General features: G+C 44.5%; 1 protein-coding gene across 3 annotated transcripts in view; it reads right to left on the bottom strand.

The window, feature by feature from the left end:
• Positions 1-4615: 4615 nt before the first annotated feature.
• The window catches only part of TFPI (tissue factor pathway inhibitor), a 44043-nt gene continuing 24950 nt past the window's right edge, over positions 4616-23708 (bottom strand). For 2 of the 3 annotated variants that reach the window (XM_079982733.1, XM_079982732.1), the window contains exons 3-8: positions 19466-19666; positions 16992-17030; positions 16501-16677; positions 14853-14930; positions 6812-6994; positions 4616-5998 (exon numbers count right to left, since the gene is read on the bottom strand). In XM_079982733.1, the coding sequence (XP_079838859.1) occupies positions 5913-5998; positions 6812-6994; positions 14853-14930; positions 16501-16677; positions 16992-17030; positions 19466-19666 (764 nt within the window). In that variant the 3' untranslated portion in view covers positions 4616-5912. Of the gene's footprint in view, positions 5999-6811; positions 6995-12127; positions 12317-14852; positions 14931-16500; positions 16678-16991; positions 17031-19465; positions 19667-23708 lie in introns of those variants that run through there. The other variant, XM_079982734.1, reaches the window with a different exon arrangement.

Here is a 23708-nt window from a genome sequence, read left to right on the forward strand (position 1 = left end):
GTATTGAAGCAGCACCAGGCGTTGTAATATTGTGCCCAAACAATTTTGCGCCTGGGCCAAAAGCCCCTGTGGCCCTCCCATTCTACGCCACTGCCGGTATTATCCAACTTTGTTACCATGTCTCTGATCTCTGACACTTCCCACCTTTCTACCTCATGTCGGAATGAGGGCTTTGCCTCTGCAGCTTGCAAACCAGTGGGGGCAGGGCCGGATTTAGGTTTGATGAGGCCCTAAGCTGCTGAACAGGATGGGTCCCTTTATATGTCCAGCTGTCCTTTGTCAAGAACAAATTGTTGCTGTTTTTGGGATTGAATATATGCTATACAGTATGGCAATTTATAGGAACGCGGGTGGTGCTGTGGGTTAAACCACAGATCCTAGGATTTGCCGATCAGAAGCTCGGTGGTTCTAATCCCTGCAGCGGGGTGAGCTCCCATTGCTCGGTCCCTGCTCCTGCCCACCTAGCAGTTCAAAAGCACGTCAAAGTGCAAGTAGATAAACAGGTACCGCTCCGGCGGGAAGGTAAACGGCATTTCTGTGCGCTGCTCTGGTTCGCCAGAAGCTGCTTAGTCATGGCCACATGACCCGGAAGCTGTACGCCGGCTCCCTCGGCCAATAAAGCGAGATGAGCGCCACAACCCCAGAGTCGGCCACAACTGGACCTAATGGTCAGGGGTCCCTTTACCTTTACCTTAAGTCTCAGTGAATCCAATAAGCATGATTTCCGGATATGTATGGATAGGATCCAGGCACGGCATTAACGTAGCATTTTGCAACTGAAATATACTTGGAGTCGAGAGTGGATTTCATGCTCTTTATTCAGCTCATAGTAGTGAGGAGGAATGGAAGTTCCCCCACAATATCTGCTATATATACGGTACATTATTTACACAATGGGCTGCACGTGATTGGCTAATTCTGGGATTCTCCTGTAGGCCAATCAGGTTGTGGATTCACTTCCACCTGGAGCTGGATTGGGTGGCTCCTGCGGACCTATCATACTGCTGCATTGTTCTAGGACCAATCAGACTGCTGCATTCTTAATCCTATTGTTCTAGGACCAATCAGACTGCTGCATTTTGGATCTTATTCAACTCAGTACATAACAGCAACTCATTGACTTGATGGCTTTCAGGCCCACTGTTTATATTTCCAGATTATACTAGAACTTGGTCTCTGTTCAGGGATGGCGTTGTTGTTATCCAGGACCGGCAGAGTATCTGGCACTTTGCAGGGCACAAGAAGACAGGTCCATGTCTAAAGTCTGAAAAATCTGAGGAAGTGAATAGTTGTCAGACGGCAGAGGATCCGACCCCACGGGAGGTTGCCAGGAATGGATAAGACAAGGAAAAGTCATTACCATCTGCTTTTTATTCAGTAGTCACAGAGAGAGGCTTGGAAACAACCTCTTAGAATAATGGCATTGTCCCGAGTGAATCTCCACCCTCCTCCGTTTCTCCCACTTCCTCATGCGTCATTGCTACAGGAGATGAAAAGTGCCCTCTGCCTTTGAGATCTTTGCTCTCCTACTTTTAAGGTCCGCCAGTTTCTGGGAGGGGGGTGTCCGGAATGCTTTCTAAAGACACCGTGTTCATCAGCTCTTGCCTTCCTCCTCCTCTCCCATTATTTCCCAGTTTTCCCCCTCATCTGCCTCTGAGCTGTGACCTCCCTCAAACCCCTGTTGTAATTCTGAACTGTCTCCTTCTTCCTGGAAGGGTCAGGCTGGGGAGGCGGTCTCCACCATTCCTCTTCTGCCCAGTCCCTGACAATAGTGAGGAAATTGCTGCTGGAAGGTAGTGTCCAGTCCCCCCCCCCCCCCGGTAATTTCCGGAAGCTATTAAGGATTCAGTGTTTCAGTAAAGAGTGGTCTCAGCAAGAGGAGGGTGTTTGCTGTGCCATCAGCTACTTGCCCTCATTGCAGTGCCTGATTTACATATAAGCTAAACAAGCTATAGCTTAGGGCCCCACTCTTTTGGCCCCCCCCCAAAAAAAAAAATAAAGGAAAAAAATGGATTTTCAAAATATAAGGTAAAAAACAAATAAAATAAACCTACATACAGCAACAGTGTTTTGTGTTGTGTAGGCTCCTATGATGTAAGTAATGGGCCCCACCTGCTAGACTACTCCCTAAAATATCACTGGTTTGCTCATTTCTATATATAGGGTGCCTGCATTCTGCATGTGCAAATGGCTTTAGATACCTATTAGCTCCATAAATTACCATAAAGGTAAAGGTAAAGGGACCCCTGACCATTAGGTCCAGTCGTGACAGACTCTGGGGTTGCAGCGCTCATCTCACTTTATTGGCTGAGGGAGCCGGCGTGCAGCTTCCAGGTCATGTGGCGAGCATGAAACGCCGTTTACCTTCCTGCTGGAGCGGTACCTGTTTATCTACTTGCACTTTGATGTGTTTTTGGACTGCTAGGTGGGCAGGAGCAGGGACTGAGCAACGGGAGCTCACCCTGTTGCGGGGATTCGAACCACCGACCTTCTGATCGGCAAGTCCTAGGCTCTGTGGTTTAACCCACAGCACCACCCGCGTCCCTGAGACTTACTGGGAAGGAAAAATGCTTAGAATCAGATTGCCTCTGTGTCTATGCCAACCCAACAGCAAGGTGGGTCTGCAGCTATGGTTGTGTCTGTGGGCCAGATGATTTTTATATTAGAATTATGCCTTGTGCTCAAAACATATGAAAGGGCAGTAGCTCAGTTGGGGAGCTTGTGCTTTTCATGCAGAAAGTCCCTTGTTCAATTATCGAGATCTCCCGATAGGGCTGGGAGAAACTACTACCAGTCAATGTATACAACATTGAATTAATGCACCAGGCTCTGACTCAGTAGGAGGCTGATTCCTATATTTTCATATACGTGTTTGTCTTGCGCAGAACTGATTACTATCATTGAAATGAGCACGTATCAGCCTTGAATTCTGATGAGCACAAATGCCCGCCAGAGGGCAGCATCACCCTATCAAATAACACAGAAACAAACTTGTTTGGAACATACCGACAACTTTTCATTTATGTAGTCTGCATGAAACCTAGACTGAACTTCTCTGTCTAGTTGATCCAATTCAACACCTTAATACAAACAAGTTTTCTTGTGTTTTATAGCCTCTGATTTATTGGATAGTAAGGGAGTAATTGGACGCGGGTGGCGCTGTGGGTTAAACCACAGAGCCTAAGACTTGCTGATCAGAAGGTCGGCGGTTCGAATCCCCGCAACGGGGTGAGCTCCCGTCGCTCGGTCCCTGCTCCTGTCAACCTAGCAGTTCGAAAGCACGTCAAAGTGCAAGTAGATAAATAGGTACCTCTCCGGCGGGAAGGTAAACGGCGTTTCTGTACACTGCTGTGGTTTACCAGAAGCGGCTTAGTCATGCTGGCCACATGACCCGGAAGCTGCACGCCGGCTCCCTCGGCCAATAAAGCGAGATGAGCACTGCAACCTCAGAGTCGGTCAAGACTGGACCTAATGGTCAGGGGTCCCTTTACCTTTAAGGGAGCAATCGTTAATTATTCAACATTGGCTGAGATCTATAGGGCCACATGCACCCATAGTTTTTTGCAGTTGCCTCATCAGGAGCTCATCTTCTCCATCCCTGACCCACTTTGTTCTTTCAACAACTAGGTAAACAAAACAGACCACAGCATCAAATCCAAAAACCCCTGAATGCAGATCGAAGCCAACCCTCACCTTGCAAATGCCTATGTAGAGATATGTCTTGAACTGTTGGTGGAAGGTCATAGAATCCTAGAATTGTAGGGTTGGAAAAGGGACTGTGAAGGTCATCTATTCCAACCCCCTGCAATGCAGACCATCTCAACACATGGTCCCCCATCCAATATGAAACCACACCAGACCCTGCTTAGCTTTGCAAATGTGCTCACAGGTTTATTGCTGCACCACATCAGCCAAAGAAATAGCCATATTTCTATGGCAAGAGAGAGTTATTCAGGGTCTGCATCTAGACCACTGAGCCTCTTGGGCTTGCTGATCAGAAGGTTGGCAGTTCGAATCCCCACGACGGAACGACGGAGTGAGCTGCTATTGCTCTGTCCCAGCTCCTGCCAACCTAGCAGATTGAAAGCACGCCAGTGCAAGTAGATAAATAAGTTCTGATGTGGTGGGAGGGTAAACAGTGTTTCCGTGTGCTCTGGTTTCTGTCACGGTGTTCAGTTGTGCCAGAAGTGGTTTAGTTCTGCTGGCCTCATGACCCGGAAAGCTGTCTGTGGACAAACGCCAGCTCCCTTGGCCTGAAAGTGAGATGAGCACTGCAACCCCATAGTCGCCTTTGACTGGACCTAACCATCCAGGGGTCCTTTACCTTTACCTTATTGGGGGACCATTACAGAGAAACGGCTCTCTGCCAGGTCATTGCATATAGGCCAAAACCTTTGGCAGGATCGTGCAAAGAACCTCCCCTACAGGCCTCAGTTGGCTGTCAGAACCAATACCTTGAATTGGGCCTAGTGGCAAACAGGCAGTCAGGATAGCTTCCAAGGGGTCAGTGTAACTCAAGTCCAACTTGCTGCTCTGCTCAAAGTTCTCCTTCCATGTTTTACACTAGAAGCAATTTCCAAACCATCTTCAAGGGGCATTATACTAAAAGCAGAACTTTGTTATGATTTTTTTTAATGACTCAGTTTCATAATAAACAGAAATGGAACCAAGTATTTACAAGCAAAAAAGGGGGGGGCATATCGAGTTTTATGAGGTGGAGAGCGTCAAACAATTGTTTCTTCTGGCAAACCTCCTTGTTTCCGAGCTTTTGCTGGTTTTGCAGTCGGCTGTTGAAAGGATTCACGAATCATGAGAAAGCTCAGATTCCTGAGTGTCTAGTAAAGCTATTATGTTACCTTGACACCAGTTCCCTTTGCTAAATACCATTCAAATGCTCCAGAATCACACAGTTATCAAAAGTATATAGAAAAGTGAAACTGGACAATAGCAATGCCATTATTTTATAAAAGCACATGAGGTATAATTTTATACTCCATAACCTAACAAACACCAATCCCTCTGCCTGTTGTCTTTTTTTCTAAAATAGTGACAGGACATCTGCTCCAGGTCACACAGGCAACGGCCAATAGCCAGGGATGATGTGAATTTTAGTCTTTGGATCTGTTGACCACAAACTGTCACCACTATAGTGGAAATAATAAGGAGCAAGGCTACAGTCCAATATATACTTACAGTGGTACCTTGGTCTACGAACAGCCCTGTTAACGAACTATTCGGTGAACGAACTCCGCAAAACCGGAAGTAGGTGTTCCAGTTAGCTAACTTTGCCTTGGAAGCTGAATGGAAGCCGAACGGTGGAAGGGCACTGGCGGCGGGAGGCCTCACTAGGGAAAGCGTGTCTCAGTTTAAGAATGCTTTGGTTTAAGAATGGACTTCCGGAACGAATTAAGTTCGTAAACCGAGGTACCTCTGCACTTGCAAGCAAGCTTCCTTGAGTCCTCAGTAGGACTTACTTCTGAGCAGACAGGCATAGGTTTACTTTGTACATCAGCAATTTCAAAGCCACTTCTTTATCAAAGCCCATATAATAGAATTTATAGCCTTTGCAGCAATTATTATGGTAGATTAGTCATGACCGCAGATTAACATGGGTTATCAAAAGACGAAAATCGGGAATACCAAGGATACAAAAATTCAGGGTCAGAGCCTTATAACCATGGAAACTGGACAACATTTAAATGTGGGGTGGGGGGAGTCCCACTGATGTCTATGCAACCAGCATAGGACAGGCTCACGGTGTTAGTTTTAACAGCGAAAGCTTCAGTTTGTGCCGTCTACAAAATGTACAGGAGAAAGAAGAAACACAAAAGCAGCAGCATAAAATCTCGATAAATAATATGTGTGAATAAGGCAGGAAATGCAAATGATAGGCAGAGATGGTAGAAGGGAAGCTATATCCTTTCAATGACAATTTCCCCATCTATCAGCTTCGCTTGTTTTTTTCTCTTCCGGCGAATTTTCATTCTGCCTTGGAAACCTGGAGGGAACAAGAAACATAGATGTGAAAAATTATCAACGGTCAGCAAACTTTTTCAGCAGGGGGCCAGTCACCATCCCTCCGACCCTGTGGGGGGCCAGACTATTTTTTTCGGGGGGGGGGGGGGGGATGAACGAATTCCTATGCCCCACAAATAACCCTGAGATGCATTATTTAAAAAAGGACACATTCTACTCATGTAAAAACATGCTGATTCCCACACTATCCGTGGGCCGAATTTAGAAGGTGATTGGGCTGGATCTGGCCCCCGGGCCTTATGTTTTCCTACCCATAGATGTATTCCCACTCTGTATTCCCACTCTCTTCTGTCTAATCCTATTTTGCAACCCCCCCCCCCCTCGGAACAAGGACCGGTCCTCATGTTGGCTGGTACCCAACTAGCTTGTTCCATCAGTGCAAGGATTTCGATTTGCACAGAGGAGACCACAGAAGAGAAGATATTACTTCTTATTTTTTTAATAACTTTTAAAAAATAACTCCTCCCCCCTCTTAAAAAAAAGTAATAACCCTGGATTCTTTGAAAAAAATCTGGTAACCTTATTACAGAATAATTATAATATGCAGCAAGAATTGGAATTTGGGGAAAACCATGGAGGGGTGGAAGGGGAAGTCCTAGGTTGATGAACTGAATTTTAAATTTTAAATGTTGTTGAATTATCGTTTATTTTTCAAATTTCTATAAATATTTTTTAAAGGTCTAAATCTGCTTGATTTGTGTATCAGATAGTTACTCCCGTCCCCCCATGGAGGAAAAAATATTAACCCTTATACCTCAGACTGTTGTGTTTATACCTTTCTTACACATCTGCAGGCAGGACTTTCTAGAGGTAAAGTTGTTTTCGTTCCCGCCGCAGCCACTGTAACTGAACGGATGACATTTGCCGGTAGTGAGATTGTAGAAGAACCTTTTCTCGTTGGCTTTGCAAAGGCCTCTGTCCCTGCGCATCACACAGAGGGAAGGGAGCAGGACTGACTCTGGGCACAGGAGGAAGAAGAAGCTCATTAAGGGTCCACCAAATTGTTAATGCCCCCATTGCGTTTGGGCACCTCTTAAAAAGATGCACTCTTCTGCTTGCTGCATTTAAGTTCTCAAAACACTACCAAACCCTTTGTCAAGTAAATTCCAAAACTGATAACAACACAACAACCTAACAGGCTGCATGTAACTATATACATTCTTTTTAAATGCGATTCAACATATCATATCAAAATATATGGTTCTATAGACCAACTTATCATATAAGCAAAACATATTATGAGAAATTAAAGTCCAGCAGATTGATCAGGAAATACAATCTATTCAGTTCTTATATTGGCAATATCCACGGTGTGGAATTCTTATATCGGTCTTGTAGTGTTCCACATGAAGATGCTTTTCAGAATTCTAGCGTTCCTTGTATGCAGGTGTCAGACGAAAAACTTGGTAGAATGACACATGCAGAAAACAAGAATGACACATGCAGGAAAAAAGACAAAGATTCCAGAATAATCACTTGTTTCGCCCAGCTGGGCTTCGTCAACTGTGCAGCATTTAAGTTATCAGCAGGTTATTTGGAAAGAAGACACGTATCTGAAAAAGTATTCTTTCAAAGTGCAGATTAACGTGGACAGAATGAAGGATGGAGGAAAAAAACCCAGTGGCATCATCTGGAAACAGACAGAATGGTCCGCATTCAGAAGAGATGGTCAAATGGCTGATTACTACTCAGTCTTTTCATTTATTTATTTGTGTGAAAAGATTTGTGTTCTGCCAACACTAAGAAAATATATATATTGTTTAAAAAAGAATGGGAAAAGTTTATACCTTATATACAAGATCATTGTCAGCAAGTTAAAACATTGGCTGGGGTTTTAAACACACTTGCAATATAACAGGGTGCATGGATAACAGAAAGTTAAACATAAATGGAGAAGTATTGATATGCAGTTGAAAATAGGCTCAATGGGACCCATGGAAGGGATGGGGGTGGGGAGTCAGAACATTGCTTGTGACAGCTCCTGTATCTTGTTTGCCTGCCATATCTAAGCTAGAAAGTTTTTCCATAATTGAATGCCTTTGTTTTGATCTATTCAAGGTCACACCTGCATTTATTAGTTCAGCCCAGAAGTGAAAGTATTTTCCCACTCCCAAGCTGAACCATAAAATTTTCCCTTTACCCTTAAAGCGTTCCCTCCCCCCCACCAGTCCTTGTAAAACAGTAAAAAAACCAGACTTATTCAAAATTGCATGTCATATATCAAACAGGACAATTCTCCCCCAAACTAAAACCAGATATTAAACAAAAACCGGCACAGACTGTTGATATAAAGTTAATATAAGGTTATGTACTACTCTTCAATAGTTCTTTTCCTTTTCCAAAAAAGTGGCGGCAAATGAGAGTTAGTCCAGTTTTGTAGTTGTAATCCAGAATTAAATCCAAAACGTAAATCCAAATGTACAGTTCTGCAATATATTGTAATCCAAATCTTTCCAATTCTTAGGCTTGAAAAATATGCATCCAGGATGTCCAAAGATATTAATTAATTGCTTATTGGCAGGTAGTATTTCATAAATTTGGGGTTCAGTAAATTAAATTTGACACCTGAATTCTAACAGTCCTGTGCTTTGGCCAATTCTTCTTTTTATATACAGTAGCACCTCGGCTTAGCTTAACCTTGGGTGGCATAAACTTTGGGTTGTGAAAGCGGCAAACCCGGAAGTTTTTCACCATGTGCGCATGCGCAAAAGTGCTCTACTGCACCGCGTGAATGCACAGAAGTGGTCCCTCTGGTTGCGGAAACCTCAGGATCTGACCGGAGCTCCAGAACAGATCCCGTCCGCAACTGGAGTACCACTGTATATATAATTTTTATTAAATTTTGTGTTTTGCAATTTTGAATACTCATTTAAGCAATCGTAAGATATCAATGACTTCCCTTAGTCTCTTTCCATGGTTCATTTTGCATATCATAAATCCCTGCATATTTTACATAAACTAAACCCTTCAGTATTCCATTATTACATCCATCAGTATTCCATTATTACATCCATCAAAACTTATTTACACTGTTGAATTTGTCTTAATGCTGCCAACGTTTTCAAGTGTACACAATTTCACCCCATATATTCAATAAACATTTTCCAATCTTCTCTAAACGTATGTTCTTATTGCTCTCTTATTCTATATGTTAAGTCCGCAAGCTGCACATATTCCATCAATTTAAGTTCCCATTCTTCTTTTGTTGGGACCTCACTCGTTTTCCATTTTGGGGCTAACGAAACATGGGCCGCTGTAGTGGCATACATAAATAACATTTTTTTGAAACCTGGGAATTTCTATCTGAATTATCCCCAACAAATAGGGCTCTGATTTTTTTTTTTTTTTTGGAAAAGTACTTTTATTATTTTCAATTCATTATGGATTATTTCCTAATACTCTTTTACCCTTTCAAAGGCCCGCCACATATGAAAAATCGTTCCCTCAACCTCATTGCACCTCCAGCACTTATCTGATTCAGTCTTAGACATCTTAGCAAGCTTACTCGGAGTTAAATACTAGCTGTAAATCATCATCAAGTAGTTCTCCTTCAAAGAATAATATGCTGTAAACTTTTATATCTCATATGATATAAAAGAATTACAGACTTTGACAAACTCAGAAAGAGTGCATATAACTATACAATGTGCAGTTGCCACGACAATATCCACAAACATCACGCCTTCTGTGTTACTTACAGGCCTCCATTTTGTGCAATAAACCCTCTTGCAGCTACAATCATATGATCCGGAAATATCTCAGATATTTGTGTGGAAAGAAGGAGAGAGACTTCTCACGAGAAGGGGCCCTCCTGGATCAAACTAAGGCTGGATCTATACTGATAATAAAAAACACTATAAAAAGAAACACTATAAGAGCTCTCAATGTAAAATCCCATTGGGGATAGATTGATAAAAAATAATCATCATCAGTGTTTTTTTTCTATAAAAAATGTTTAGGGGTACTCTCATTTTCCTACTCATATTGAAATACTGACCCTCAATGAGGTCAAACTTAAGATTCACAAAATGTTTAGGGGTATGTGTCCCTCTGCATCCCCCCAGAAAAAAGCACTGACAATTATTATTATTATTATTATTATTATTATTATTATTATTATTATTTATTTGCACCCCACCCGTCTGACTGCCCTAGAGCACCATCTGGTGTCGCATGTTCATAACGCAGCAAAATAATAATAATACTGGGGTGGGGCAGGCCACTGGCTAGCAAAGCACAGTCCTGGCAGTAGGGGGCGCAAGTTCACACAGATCTGCACTTGCTACCCCCAATCCAGTGCTTCCTGCAAACCCCGTGCCACTCTGCCTGCTCTATCCTGGCACCCCTGCAGCCAGGAGGGTGGCGTAGTGCGCTGACTCATGTGTTGCAATTGATCCTGGTTGCCCTCCTATTCTGGTATGTCTCTGCCTGCAGTAAAGGTAAAGGACCCCTGGATGGTTAAATCAAGTCAAAGGTGACTATGGGGTTGTGGAGCTCATCTCGCTTTTCAGGCTGAGAGAGCTGGCATTTGTCCACAGACAGCTTTCCGGGTCATGCGGCCAGCAGGACTAAACCGCTTCTGGTGCAACAGAACACTGTGATGGAAGCCAGAGCGCACAGAAACACCGTTTAGCTTCCCGCCGCAGCGGTACCTATTTATCTACTTCCACTGGTTTGCTTTCAAACTGCTAGGTTGGCAGGAGCTGGGATAGAGCAATGGGAGCTCACTCTGTCATGGGGATTTGAACCGCTGACCTTCTGATTGGCAGGCCCAAGAGGCTCAGTGGTTTAGACCACAGCGCCACCTGCATCTCTGCCTGCAGTACGCTGTCTGCGATGGAGACGACGGATAGTTGGCGGAATACCTTTGCGAGAGGAAGGGAAGAGGAGATCTCCCAGGGTAGGAGGCTGGGCAGAGAAAGGGGCACTTCCAGGTGAGAGCTGAGAGTTTGCATCTTTGTCCGCATGGGGTAATAGTTAGGATATATCGTGAGAGAGGACCTTTCATTCTTCTAGCTCTTTTTCTTCTCTTTTTCTAAACTCCTTTTTCTTTAGAATAGTTTGTTTCTTTTTATTGCATCATGAAAAAGTCTTAATAAAGCTGTAAAAGCAGTACTCAGACCAGAGTGGAATGATTCTTTCCTGAAATCTGGGCACTCTCATTATGTACAATCCTTTACCAGGGTTTTGTAAAAATAAAATAAAATGCAGATTTCCACCGTTTTTCACTGTGGATATGAATGAGCATGTTTTACAGACATGGCTGCAAGTGTTTCCCTGCATCTGGTACCGGTTGGCCGTGCCTTTTTACTCATGGCTATCGCTTGAATTGGGACGTGGGTGGCACTGTGGGTTAAACCACAGAGCCTAGGGCTTGCCAATCAGAAGGTCGGCAGTTTGAATCCCCATGACGGGGTGAGCTCCCGTTGCTCAGTCCTTGCTCCCGCCAACCTAGCAGTTCGAAAGCACGTCAAAGTGCAGGTAGATAAATAGGTACCGCTCCAGTGGAAAGGTAAACGGCATTTCCGTGCGCTGCTCTGGTTCTCCAGAAGCAGCTTAGTCATGCTGGCCACATGATCCGGAAGCTGTACGCCAGCTCCCTCGGCCAATAAAGCGAGATGAGCACCGCAACCCCAGAGTCAGTCATGACTGGACCTAATGGTCAGGGGTCCCTTTACCTTTACTTTTATCTCTTGAATGTGTGTTTCAAAAGACAGGATGAAATGAAACACGTGTATCACAAAGCAGACAATTAAGGTTGAGGCATTGAAACACATACCGGAGGTAGAAATTGCTCCTTTTCTATTTAAAAAAAGAAATAAAAGAATAAAGTACTGATTTGTCATAATGTAGGGTTGCCATACGTCCAGAATACTGCCATCAGCAGCAGCTCAACAACTTTTCCGTCTGGATTTTCACTGTTTGAAATATGGCAACCCTATCATAATGCCACTCAATTATTTCTAACACAAATGGCTTTCTTCCATCATTGGGATGTTTGACTGCAGCTTGAGTGGTTTCCTGAGTTTATGGCAAATGGAGCCCACGGTGCAAAATAAATAAACTAATGCAACGGTTTCCAATCATGTGCACACTCAAAACATTTCAAGGACATCTTATTGTGTGGCTTGCATGTTCATTCCTTGTTTTCTAATCACTATCCACACATTACACGCCGGTCCCCAGAAGTACATGTGAGCGCAAGTGCAGATCGCCAGCAGGAAAACATGGCGAAAGGGATCCGTCTTTCCCCAGCTGTTGCTTTCTGCCTTCCGCACCACTGTGAATCACAAAAACGACAAGCCTCAATCTCCAGTACAGCGAAGACTCACGGAGGAGTACTTGCAGCAGCTCCTTAAAATATGGCTTTTAGAAGAGAAACTAGCAAAGGTCTAAGATAAAAAGGAATTGAGCTAAGGCAGATCGTGGAAGGACAGATGAAGCTGAGGCTCCAATACTTTGGCCACCTCATGAGAAGAGAAGAGTCCCTGGAAAAGACCCTGATGCTGGGAAAGATTGAGGGCACAGGGAGAAGGGGATGACAGAGGACAAGATGGTTGGACAGTGTTCTTGAAGCCACAAACATGAGTCTGACCAAACTGTGGGAGGCAGTGGAAGACAGGTGTTGGACACGACTAAACAACAACAACAACTTACTGAAGGAGCAATCCAAACCCAAGACCAGGGGTGGTCTGAGATGCTTCAGTGCTCAAATCAAAATGCTCCCTGCTGCCACTGCTCGGGAGCCAAGTTGCGCTCAACATTGCAGAGCTGTGTGCGTGCATGGCGAATGTTGCATTGGCAGAGGCCAACCAGACACCATGCCAGGGCTGCACAGCATTGGGGCAACATCCCACCAGGCCTCCTCTGTCCCCTCAAGATTGGGGGGCCTGAACATCAGAGGGCTGTAGAGGCCTCAGCCTCATAAACTTGGTGGGTCTGTGCCACTGTAATGAGGTGGAGGGGGGGGGTGTCATGAGGCTCCATGAGGGCTTCTCCCTAAGCGGGGGAGCTTCGGAAAGCACTTCTTAAGGAGAAGCCCTTCCCAAAGCTTGCCCCAGCCTAGTGGGGTGACTAGGCTTTGTGAGGCCTTGCCACCATGCCAGCCCGGGGATGAAGCTCCCTTCCGGCCTGGCAGCAAAGAGGGGCTTGGCAAGGGGAGAGGCCTTCTGCAGACCTTTGTCGCCAGTTCCTCTCTCCCACTGCTCCAGCAAGCAGGACCTGAGCTCAAAAGCACTTTCCTGGCTTGCGATTCCCAGAGGCAGAAAGCGCAGATCCACAGCAATCCGCAGCAAAACGACAACAGCACTAAAAATAGACTTATATATGTCTACTCCAAATTAAGTCTTACTGGATTTACAGGGGTTACTCCCAGATAAGTACAGTAGTACCTCGGGTTACATACGCTTCAGGTTACAGACTCCCCTAACCCAAAAATATTACCCCGGGTTAAGAACTTTGCTTCAGGATGAGAACAGAAATTGTGTGGGGGCAGCAGGAGGCCCCATTAGCTAAAGTGGTGCTTCAGGTTAAGAAAAGTTTCAGGTTAAGAACAGACCTCCAGAACGAATTAAGTTCTTAACCCGAGGTACCACTGTAGCTGGAGGATTGCAAAACAATTATGTGTGTTTTGAATGAGTATATGGGCATCTGTTAAGTGAGTGAGTGAGAGAGAGAGTTTGTGTATGTTTGGTGGCCCCTGAGCACCCCCCACCCATTGCTGTACATGTGGCCCTCGGAGGCACCCATTAAACCACAGAGCCTAGGACTTGCCGATCAGAAGTTTGGCGGTTTGAATCCCCACGACGGGGTGAGCTCCCGTTGCTCCATCCCTGTTCCTGCCAACCTAGCAGTTCGAAAGCACGTCAAAGTGCAAGTAGATCAATAGGTACCACTCTGGCGGGAAGGTAAACGGTGTTTCCGTGCACTGCTCTGGTTCGCCAGAAGCGGCTTAGTCATGCTGGCCACACGACCCGGAAGCTGTACGCCGGCTCCCTCGGCCAATAAAGTGAGATGAGCACCACAACCTCAGAGTTGGTCACGACTGGACCTAATGGTCAGGGGTCCCTTTACCTTTATACTACAACAGAGACCAGGATGCTTAACACTCAGAGATGGAAAGAAGATTGTGTATCAACCAAATGAATTATGCTGAAATGGCAAAGTTTACGGGAGCTATAAGAAACCAAGAGGAGAAAGACTTTATCAGAGCCTGGGGGAAATGTGAAAGGTTATTGTACACATAGAAGCTGATTAGCAGGGTTAACTTAAACCAAACAGTTAAAACGAAATTCAAGGAGAAATCAAGGATTAAATAATAATAGGAATAATGAAGAAAATGCAGTGTCAGAAACTAAAATAATATAAGAAACCTCAAACAGGGCGGGAGGAAGTCAAACTATTCATGTTTATTGTAACACTGGATTTGTATTGTTGTTAAAATATCTTTAAAAAACTGAAAAAAATAATTTTTTTAAATGCGCATGCACTTCTGCACATTGACCATCTTCCACCAAAAAGAATCTTGATGCAACCATATATATTCGCATCAAGCCTGAGCTTTTTTGGTATGTTTTATCAAAACATATTTGCATATCAGTGCCATACAGGAGAGAAAGGTATCATGGAAATAAGTTTCTATTTTAGGTTCATTTACATTTCACTTACACTTGACAAAAGTGGTAGTTTATTCCCATTTCCATGCTCATAACTGACAAATACAACAATAGAGAATTCTTAATGCCTCTTTGAATCTCTTCTCATGCTGATGAGAGAACCCCATAATTCGCACTTAATGCTAAATTTTGAATACATACCTTGCTTTACAACTGGAGTAGTATTATTCGTTGTGCTAACCAGCATGTCGGTTATTTGCAATGAATTGGGAGAATGAACTAAAAGGGATGAAACAATGATAAAAGAAGCTTTTAAGAAGTGTGCAAAATTAGTAGAGAAAACAATGACTGACATATAACTCATATAGTAAGAGGGATTTATCTGAAACCATCTTCTCACTATTTTATTTAAGCATAAGTTGCTCTTTTAGGCTGATTTATGTTACATTTTACAAAAGGTTTATTCCCGTTTGAAATTCAGCAGTGCAGAATTCTGATACTTTATATTTCTTCCTCCAACTTCTTCACTGAGGATTAAATCACTTCCTCTTCCTCTTTGACTTGCCCTGAGACTAAGAGGAAAACAATGGGCTGGATCCAGAGTAACAGTGCAATTCTAACCATGTTTATTTGGAAGGTAGTGCCACAGAGTTGAAAGAGCTTACTCCTAGGTAAACGGGGGAAGGACTGCAGCCCCAATTTGTTGAGCTTGTTGTTGTTTAGTCGTTTAGTCGTGTCCGACTCTTCATGACCCCATGGACCAGAGCACGCCAGGCACTCCTGTCTTCCACTGCCTCCCGCAGTTTGGTCAGACTCATGCTGGTAGCTTCGAGAACACTATCCAACCATCTCATCCTCTGTCGTCCCCTTCTCCTTGTGCCCTCAATCTTTCCCAACATCAGGGTCTTTTCCAGGGAGTCTTCTTCCAGCTCTCACTTCCATATATCACTATTGTTGAGCTTAGGTACCATTAAAATCAATTGGCCAAGTTAGTTGTGACTTAAGTCCCACTGATTTGAATGGGAACATGCAGTGCGATCCTATTTATTTACTTATAAAGTACAGTCATAGTTTGGATCTCAAATGCCTTGGCTCCTGAACAAATCGGCCCCTGCAGCCAATCAGAAGCTGCGCTTTGGTTTCCAAACATTTTGGAAATCGAACAGACTTCTGGAATGGATTCTGTTCAACTTTCAAGGTACGACTGTATTTGTATGCCACCCTCTTGCACAACCTCAGTGACATACAAAAGTTTAAAAGCAATACCGAGCAATCATTAAAGCCACAGGCTACTCAGAGAGATATTTTAAACAATCGCAAAGGCCTGTTGGCATAAAAGAGACGGCCCCAAAAATGGAAAGGAAAAGAGGTACCTACAAAAGAAATATGGCAGAACAAATTGATAGAATATACAGAACTAGCATCTATGACCATGAAAATAAGAATAAAGATGAGGCTAAAAGAAGAGTGGAAATGCTTGGGAGAATATTTTAGAAGGTATAATATTCGATCAAATCTCCAAGTGAGAATAAACCTATGAGCAGCAGATAATATCAAATATGGGAAGACTTGAGACAAAATTGGCTGGAAGATCAGAATATGCAACAGATCAGGGTTTGCATAGAACGCCACAGAGAGATGGACTGGGAAGTCTTTAGGAAAAGGATAACTGATGGACAATGTGTGATGTAAGTACAACAAAATCCATCTTCAATGGAAAAGAGACATGGTGGACATCATGGTTTCAGGTAGAGATTGGACTTTCTTGATATGGTATAACCATCATACCATCTACTATGGGCACTAAGGGATATTGTAAGATACAGTACCAGAAGACAAGGCCACTTACGGTTGTCCTCACAGGTATCTTGGCATTCTTTCAAAGTATGGAAGTTGTTTTGGTTTCCTAGGCAACCACCATACTGGAACTTCTCACACTTCATCGACTCCTTGTTGAAGAAATACCGGGTAATTAATCCTCGGCAGATACCGGGGTCATTCTCCAGAAGGCAGTAAGGAGGCTTTCCTGCGAATGGAGATTGTTTGAGGGGAGAAAGTGTCAGATAATCCAATATAGCCATTAATGAAGGACTTACTGCAGTTTACCAAAAGTGGGCAAGATCTAACTCAATTTAAGCATTTTGGCAAGGCGTGGGAGACAAATAGGAGCAAAGCAAGCATGCAACGTATTTTCTGCTGCTGAGGATCACAAAACTAAAACATTGATTAAAAAACCAGCTAAGATGTATTTTAAAGTATCAAAAAGATGATTAAAATCAGCAGTAGCTAAAATGAAAGAAAACACAGGTAACACACATAGAACACATTTCTTTCAGTTACCTGTCTGAGATCTTGATCTCTTTTTCTTCTCAGGCACATCTGAAATCGAAACAAAATGTTTTTAGTGTAGACCTGGGGGGGGGGGGATAGCATTTACTAAAAAAAAGTATATATATTTGCCCATAATGATATATCCCATAGCACTGAACCATTTCTCATGGTTCCAGAGTATTTATCTAACCAAAATTCCATATTTTATTTTAGAAATGCTGCACATGATCCCATTCTCTGTCCCAGCTCCTGCCAATCTAGCAGTTCGAAAGCACACCAGTGCAAGTACATAAATAGGTACCGCTGCGGTGGGAAGGTAAAAGGCATTTTCGTGCACTCTGGTTTCCATCACAGTGTCCCATTGCACCAGAACTGGTTTAGTCCTGCTAGCCACATGACCTGGAAAGCTGTCTGTGGACAAATGCCGGCTCCCTCGCCTTGAAGCAAGATGAATGCTGCAACCCCACAATCGCCTTTGACTGGACTTAACCATCCAAGGGTCCTTTACCTTTTTTAAGGCATAGGATTGCAGCAACCATCTAACTGATTTAATAGTAGATTCAATCAAATCTGCCCCAGCATGAATATTGTTTTATGTGCAGCCATGTCATCTTAATTTTTTCAGAGGTGACATTTGATCAGGAGTAAGGCTCACGTGAAGTACCAACAGCTGTGGACAACTAGGCATGTTGACATTAATGCAAGAAGAGGAGTGAATGAGAGCAGTAACAGGATTTGATATTTCAGCTGCAACCTGAATCCAGAGACCAGCTGGAGTGTTCCAACACACGAGCCTAACCCATACACAATGAATTTCCTGGCTGATTGTCAAAAGCTAATCTGCAATTTGAATTTGCTGGCCTACAAGTGTTGCCAGTACTGTGTGTGTTTGTGTTGATGTGTGTATTTGCTGTGTTGCAGCTTTCATGATCACATGGAAGGGAAAAAGGGCAACCTGCTATAATGGCGCTAGTCAAAGTGGGTGGGATGCTTCACGAATGATACCCATTCCTGGCACATTAGGGGGCAAGTTGTCAGTCCTCCCCATCAGTTTAAGAAACAGTGTGCTATAATGCTATGTTTTAATGGGCTTTCCCACGCTTTTCTTCATATCCAAGAATTGAGCCAAATGCTTTAAGCAGCTCTTAGCTTTCCGTTGGCCTGATAATAATCACATTCGCTTTGCTCTTTTCCTCTTTTGCTAAAAGGATGCTCCAAACACAGCTGACATTTTGCCTTTGAAATGATTCACTTGTGTGAGCACTGCATTGTCTGAGTTTGGTTCACACGCCACATGCTTGTCACAGTGATGACCGACACTTGTGAAATGGTCCCATTCCACACCAGAGTTAAGGGCTTCAGGGTAATCTGTTGTCACTTCCAAGGGAACCAATTTCAGTGGGAGCAGTTCACTTTTTCAGTCATCGTGATAAGCCTTTGATGAAGAATTAAGTTTAAAAACTATGCATGTAAGAGTCTAATGAGTGCGCTCATTAGAACTGGTAGGGTGAAAGGCAGGGAGGCCCACCATAGGTGGCAACAGAGGACATGGCTAGCTATGCCAGAGCCAGCAAGAAGCAGAGGCACTAATTCTGCTTCCCTGTTGAGTTCTAAAGAGGAAGCTGACATCCAGTTGTCAGCCTCTAGAGTCTAAACCAGTGGTTTTCAACCATTGTGCCATGGCTCACTTGCGTGCCTTGAATGATGGTCAGGGATGTCATGGGCGACACTGGCCTCTGTCCCTCTTTCCTTCCCTCCCTCCTCTGATGCCCTCTGATGCAAACAACATGGCAGTCAGTCCTGCCATTTGAAAACCTGCTGCTCCTATTGGCTGCCTCCAATACTAGACATGAAGTGTAAAGGTAAATGTACCCCTGACCGTTAGGTGCAGTTGTGGATGACTCTGGGGTTGTGGTGCTCATCTCGAGCTATAGGCTGAGGGAGCCAGCGTTTGTCTGCAGACAGCTTCCAGGTCATGTGGCCAGCATGACTAAACCGCTTCTGGCAAACCAGAGCAGCGCTCTGTTTACCTTCCTGCCGGAGCGGTACCTATTTATCTACTTGCACCTTGACATGCTTTCGAACTGCTAGGTGGGCAGGAGCTGGGACCAAACAACAGGAGCTCACCCCGTCGCAGGGATTCAAACCGCCAACCTTCTGACCGGCAAGCCCTAGGCTCTGTGGTTTAGACCACAGCGCCACCCATGTCCCAGACATGAGGTGATGTATCAGTTATTTGTTTACGTATATAAAGTATTTTCACTTCAGCAAAAAGGCTCCTGGAAGCGCTAACATGCAATCAGTTTAAAAAAGACTGTCTTAAAATATAGGGGGGAAAGAAAGAGGGGAGAGAAGTGGGAGAAAAGCAAACCCAGGTACCAATTCATAAAGTGAAATAACATTTCTTATAAGGATCCGATGGGAGGAAAATGTGCTGCATTTAACCTAAAGAAAGAGAGAAATGGAGGAAGATATGTACTGACCTGGTACTATGCACTTTAGCTGGCACTCCTCTAGAGTCAGAAAGTTGTTTTCATTGCCTTCGCATCCACCATAGTTAAAGATTTCACACTGGCGGGTTTGGATGTCAAAGTGATACCGGACATGCAATGCTTTGCAGGGTCCACCATCTGCTTTGAAGGCACAGATGGACATGCCCAGTTTCAGTGGGGGCCAAGCAGGACCTGGAGGAAGATGAAGGAAAGTTCAGCATATCATAATCCACTTATAAACGCCATTTCCAACTCCAGCTCCGGCGGGAAGGTAAACGGTGTTTCCGTGCGCTGCTTTGGTTCACCAGAAGCGGCTTAGTCATGCTGGCCACACGGAAGCTGTACGCCGGCTCCCTCGGCCAATAAAGCGAGATGAGCACCGCAACCCTAGAGTCGGCCATGGCTGGACCTAATGGTCAGGGGTCCCTTTACTTTACCTTTTACCACTGATAGGTAAGAGAGAGACCTGGGTGTTCAAGCCATGCTACACAAAACTGAAATATAGATCAGCATTTGTGGATTACAATAGATCAGGGGTCGGCAAGGTTTACCTTGCCTGGGCCAGTTCACTCCAGTGGAAATCCCTCCGTGGGCTAGATCGCACGTGCACATGAGCGCACATGCCCACGATTTCTGGTGTCTGCGCAGACGCGATTTCCGGCATCTGCGCATGTGCAGATGCGATTTCTGGAACCATGAAAGCAAGTCCCCAAGTTGCTCTGCACTGGTTTAGTGCAGTGCATGGGGACTTGCTGAGCTGGTGGCTTGGTTCTGGGGTGGCTCGTGGGCCGGATAAATGACCCCCATGGGCCGTTTGTGGCCCATGGGCCTTAGGTTGCCAACCCCTGCATTAGACAGTGTGACACCTATTCCAGTATTTTTAACTGTTTTTATATGTGGAATTGTTTTTCAACATTTGCATTGTTTTTATACACTGATTTTTAAAATTTTTAAAAAATATAATTGTTTTATACAGTGGTGCCCCGCAAGACGAATGCCTCGCAAGACGAAAAACCCGCTAGACGAAAGGGTTTTCCGTTTTGGAGGTGCTTCGCAAGACGAATTTCCCTATGGGCTTGCGAGTTTTTCCAACTTTTTTTCCCTCCCCCCCCTTTTACTAAGCCACTAAGCCGCTTATCCGCTTATCCGCTTATCCGCTAAGCCGCTAATGGGCTTGCTTCCCAAGACGAAAAAACCGCTAGACAAAGAGACTCGCGGAACGGATTCTTTTCGTCTTGCGAGGCACCACTGTATATTGAGCCTGTTCTTACACTTTTTCTGTTGTATAGTTGCAGCCGTTTTCTTTGTTTCAAGATTGCCCATTTCATTGACGTAACCTCCCCTGGAGCCTTCTGGTTAAGGGTAGGTAAGAAATCTAACAAATAAAAAATTATGCAAATGCCACTTGGGCTCTAAATGCATGCCTGTTTTCTTGCAGGGGGTTACGGATATGTAAAATGTGCCACGTCGTACCTGAATGCTGATGAGCACCAAATATTCTCCAGAGGGCAGCATCGCCCCAGAAAAAAACCCACCAGGGAGTCATAAATTCAACAGACTCACTGGAACATCCAGATCTAAAGCCAACACCCACAGTTTTTGCAGTTTCCTAGTAAGAAGCTGACAGGCCACAAATTGATACAGGACCAAGTTTTTAAAAAGCCAATTTGGGAATTAGGTGCAGTTTAAAAGAAAGCAGCTGCTCTTAGATAGACCTTAGACATTTCCCCCAGGGTTGTGTGTCCCTTTATTGTTTTGTGAAGGCGGAGTTCTGTGAGCGCACCCTTTGAATAAAAAATCTTCAAGAACTGCTTATTATTATTATTATTATTATTATTATTATTATTATATTTAATTTTTTATACTGCCCTATACCTGCAGGTCTTATAGCAATTCACAAGGTAATATCACACCATAAAAACTCAAAATACATAACACAAATAAAAACAAAAACAACTTAATAATTCCCCCCCCCCCAGCACATTTTAAAAGGGCCTTGGATGTCAGTCAAAGGCCTGGTTGCAAAGGAAAGTTCTTGCCTAGTATCTAAAGATCTATAACCATAGCACCAGGCAAGCCTCCCTGGGGAGAGCATTCCACAGGCAGGGAGCCACTGCAGTGAAGGCCCGTTCTCGTGTTGCCACCCTCCTAGCCTCTCGAACCTTTTAATTGTTCTCTGAGATGTGGAGGGAGGAAAAAATAAAACCGGGATGTTCCGGGATCAAATCAGAAACCGGGATGCCTTCTGTAATTCCGGGACTGTCCCTAGGAAACAGGGACACTTGGAGGGTATGGTACCAGGAGTCGTGGTGGGGAGCTAGTTGAGATGGTGGGGAGTGTTGTGTGGTGCAAACACATACCTGCAGGAGAACTGCATTGGCTCTGCTGGTGTGTCTGCACCTTACTGACCAGGCTGCTGTCTTCCCCTTGCACTCCTAGTAAACAACAGTGACACCCTTGCTGTGAGGTCAGGCAAGTGCAGGCACAGGCAAACTCGGCCCTCCAGATGTTCTGGGACTACAACTCCCGTCATCCCTAGCTAACAGGACCAGTGGTCTGGGATGATGGGAGTTGTAGTCCCAAAACATCTAGAGGGCCGAGTTTGCCTATGCCTGGGTTAGTGCCTCCACCCAACTAGACTGTCCGCTGCTCAGTAAATAGCTTCAGGGCCCTATCCCTAAGCCATAGACCCAGCCTCACATACCTTTGAGCTGGTGCTAGATATGGATGACAATTTTCTTTCTTTTCTTTTAAAAACTAACACGCCAACCGCAGATGCATTTGGGCCTGATGCCCAACAATTGCTGTTACTTATTTTTAAAAAAGAAGCATTAATTAGAATATTCCACTAAATATAAATACAGTGGTACCTTGGTTCTCAAACAACATGGAACCTAAACACTGCAAACCCGGAAGTAAGTGTTCCAGTTTGTGAACTTTTTTCGGAAGTCGAACATGCTCCGTTTTGAGTGTTCCGATTTGAGTACCACACTTCTGTTTTGAGTGTTGCACTAAGATCTGTCTGTTATTCCTATTTATTTTGCGTTTTTGTTTTTGTGGCTCTTTTGTTTTTGTGACTGTGTGGAACCCAATAAATCATCATACTCATCACCATAATTTTATTGTTTATACCCTGCCCATCTGGGCAACTTCCAGCAAAATATAAAAAAATAATAAAATGCCTGACATTAAAAACTTCCCTAAACAGGGCTGTCTTCAGATGTTTTCTAAACGTTGTGTAATTCTTTACAGTGGCGGAGTTTCATGCTCCGGCACCGGGGGGCGGAGAGCAGGTGGGGGCGGGGCTGGTGTGCGTCCCGGGGGTGTGGCACCACGCCACCCACAGGGGCATGGTGTGTGTCCTGGGGGCATGGCATGCCGCCTGCAGGGGCGTGGTGCCCAGTGCGGGCAGGGGAACAACCACTATGGCATCCCACCGGGATCGCGCTGCTGGGGGTGGTGCGCTCCCCCCATATTCCTCTTCCTCCACCAGTGATTCTTTATCTCCCTGACATCTGGTGGAAGGGCACCACTGCCGAGAAGACCCTTTGCCTGGTGTGTGTGTATATAGCATTTTTGGATTGCTCTTTGGGATGTGACTGTAAACTATCCTTGGCGATGTGTCTGTGGAGGTCGTCACCATGAACTCTTGCACTTTAAAATTGACCGCTGCACCGCCTTGTTTCCAATGAATTGTATAATATTATAGGATAATTGGCAGCTGATGTCATCTACTCTCAAGGCTAAATTACAAATCTACTTCATTTTTAAGTTGCACGCAAGCAATTGTCCAGGCCTTTGTTCCCTGGGGCCGGGGTCACTGTGAGTGAGTCCGCAGTGATTCCTGAAATGGCCCATGTTTTGTTCCTATTTGCAGCTTATTTCTCTGGGAGCTTCCCCATGACTAACAGAAGCAGAATAAGTTCTGCAAACTGAGGCAGCAGTTATTCCCAGATGACTTCATGATACAGCATTTTAAGCTCAGTCCTCGGGGGGGGGGGGTAGGACAGATTTTTTAAAACAACAACATTTAGAGAGCCACCCAGTTTCTTGCCGGTTTCTCATGGCCCTGCGTGGCTTTTATTGCTATGGAAGTGTTGGCTGCTATGCATGTGTGGGTTCAGATTTGTTGGAATCCACAGGGAGAAGTTAGGCAGAAAGTGTGTAAATTTTGAGGAAGGGAACCTGAAAATCAAGCGTGTATGTTGGCGGAAATAAGGCAGAGCTAGGATGC

This window comes from Podarcis cretensis (assembly GCF_951804945.1).
Source record: "Podarcis cretensis genome assembly, chromosome: 1".
NCBI classification, from domain to species: Eukaryota; Metazoa; Chordata; class Lepidosauria; order Squamata; family Lacertidae; genus Podarcis; species Podarcis cretensis.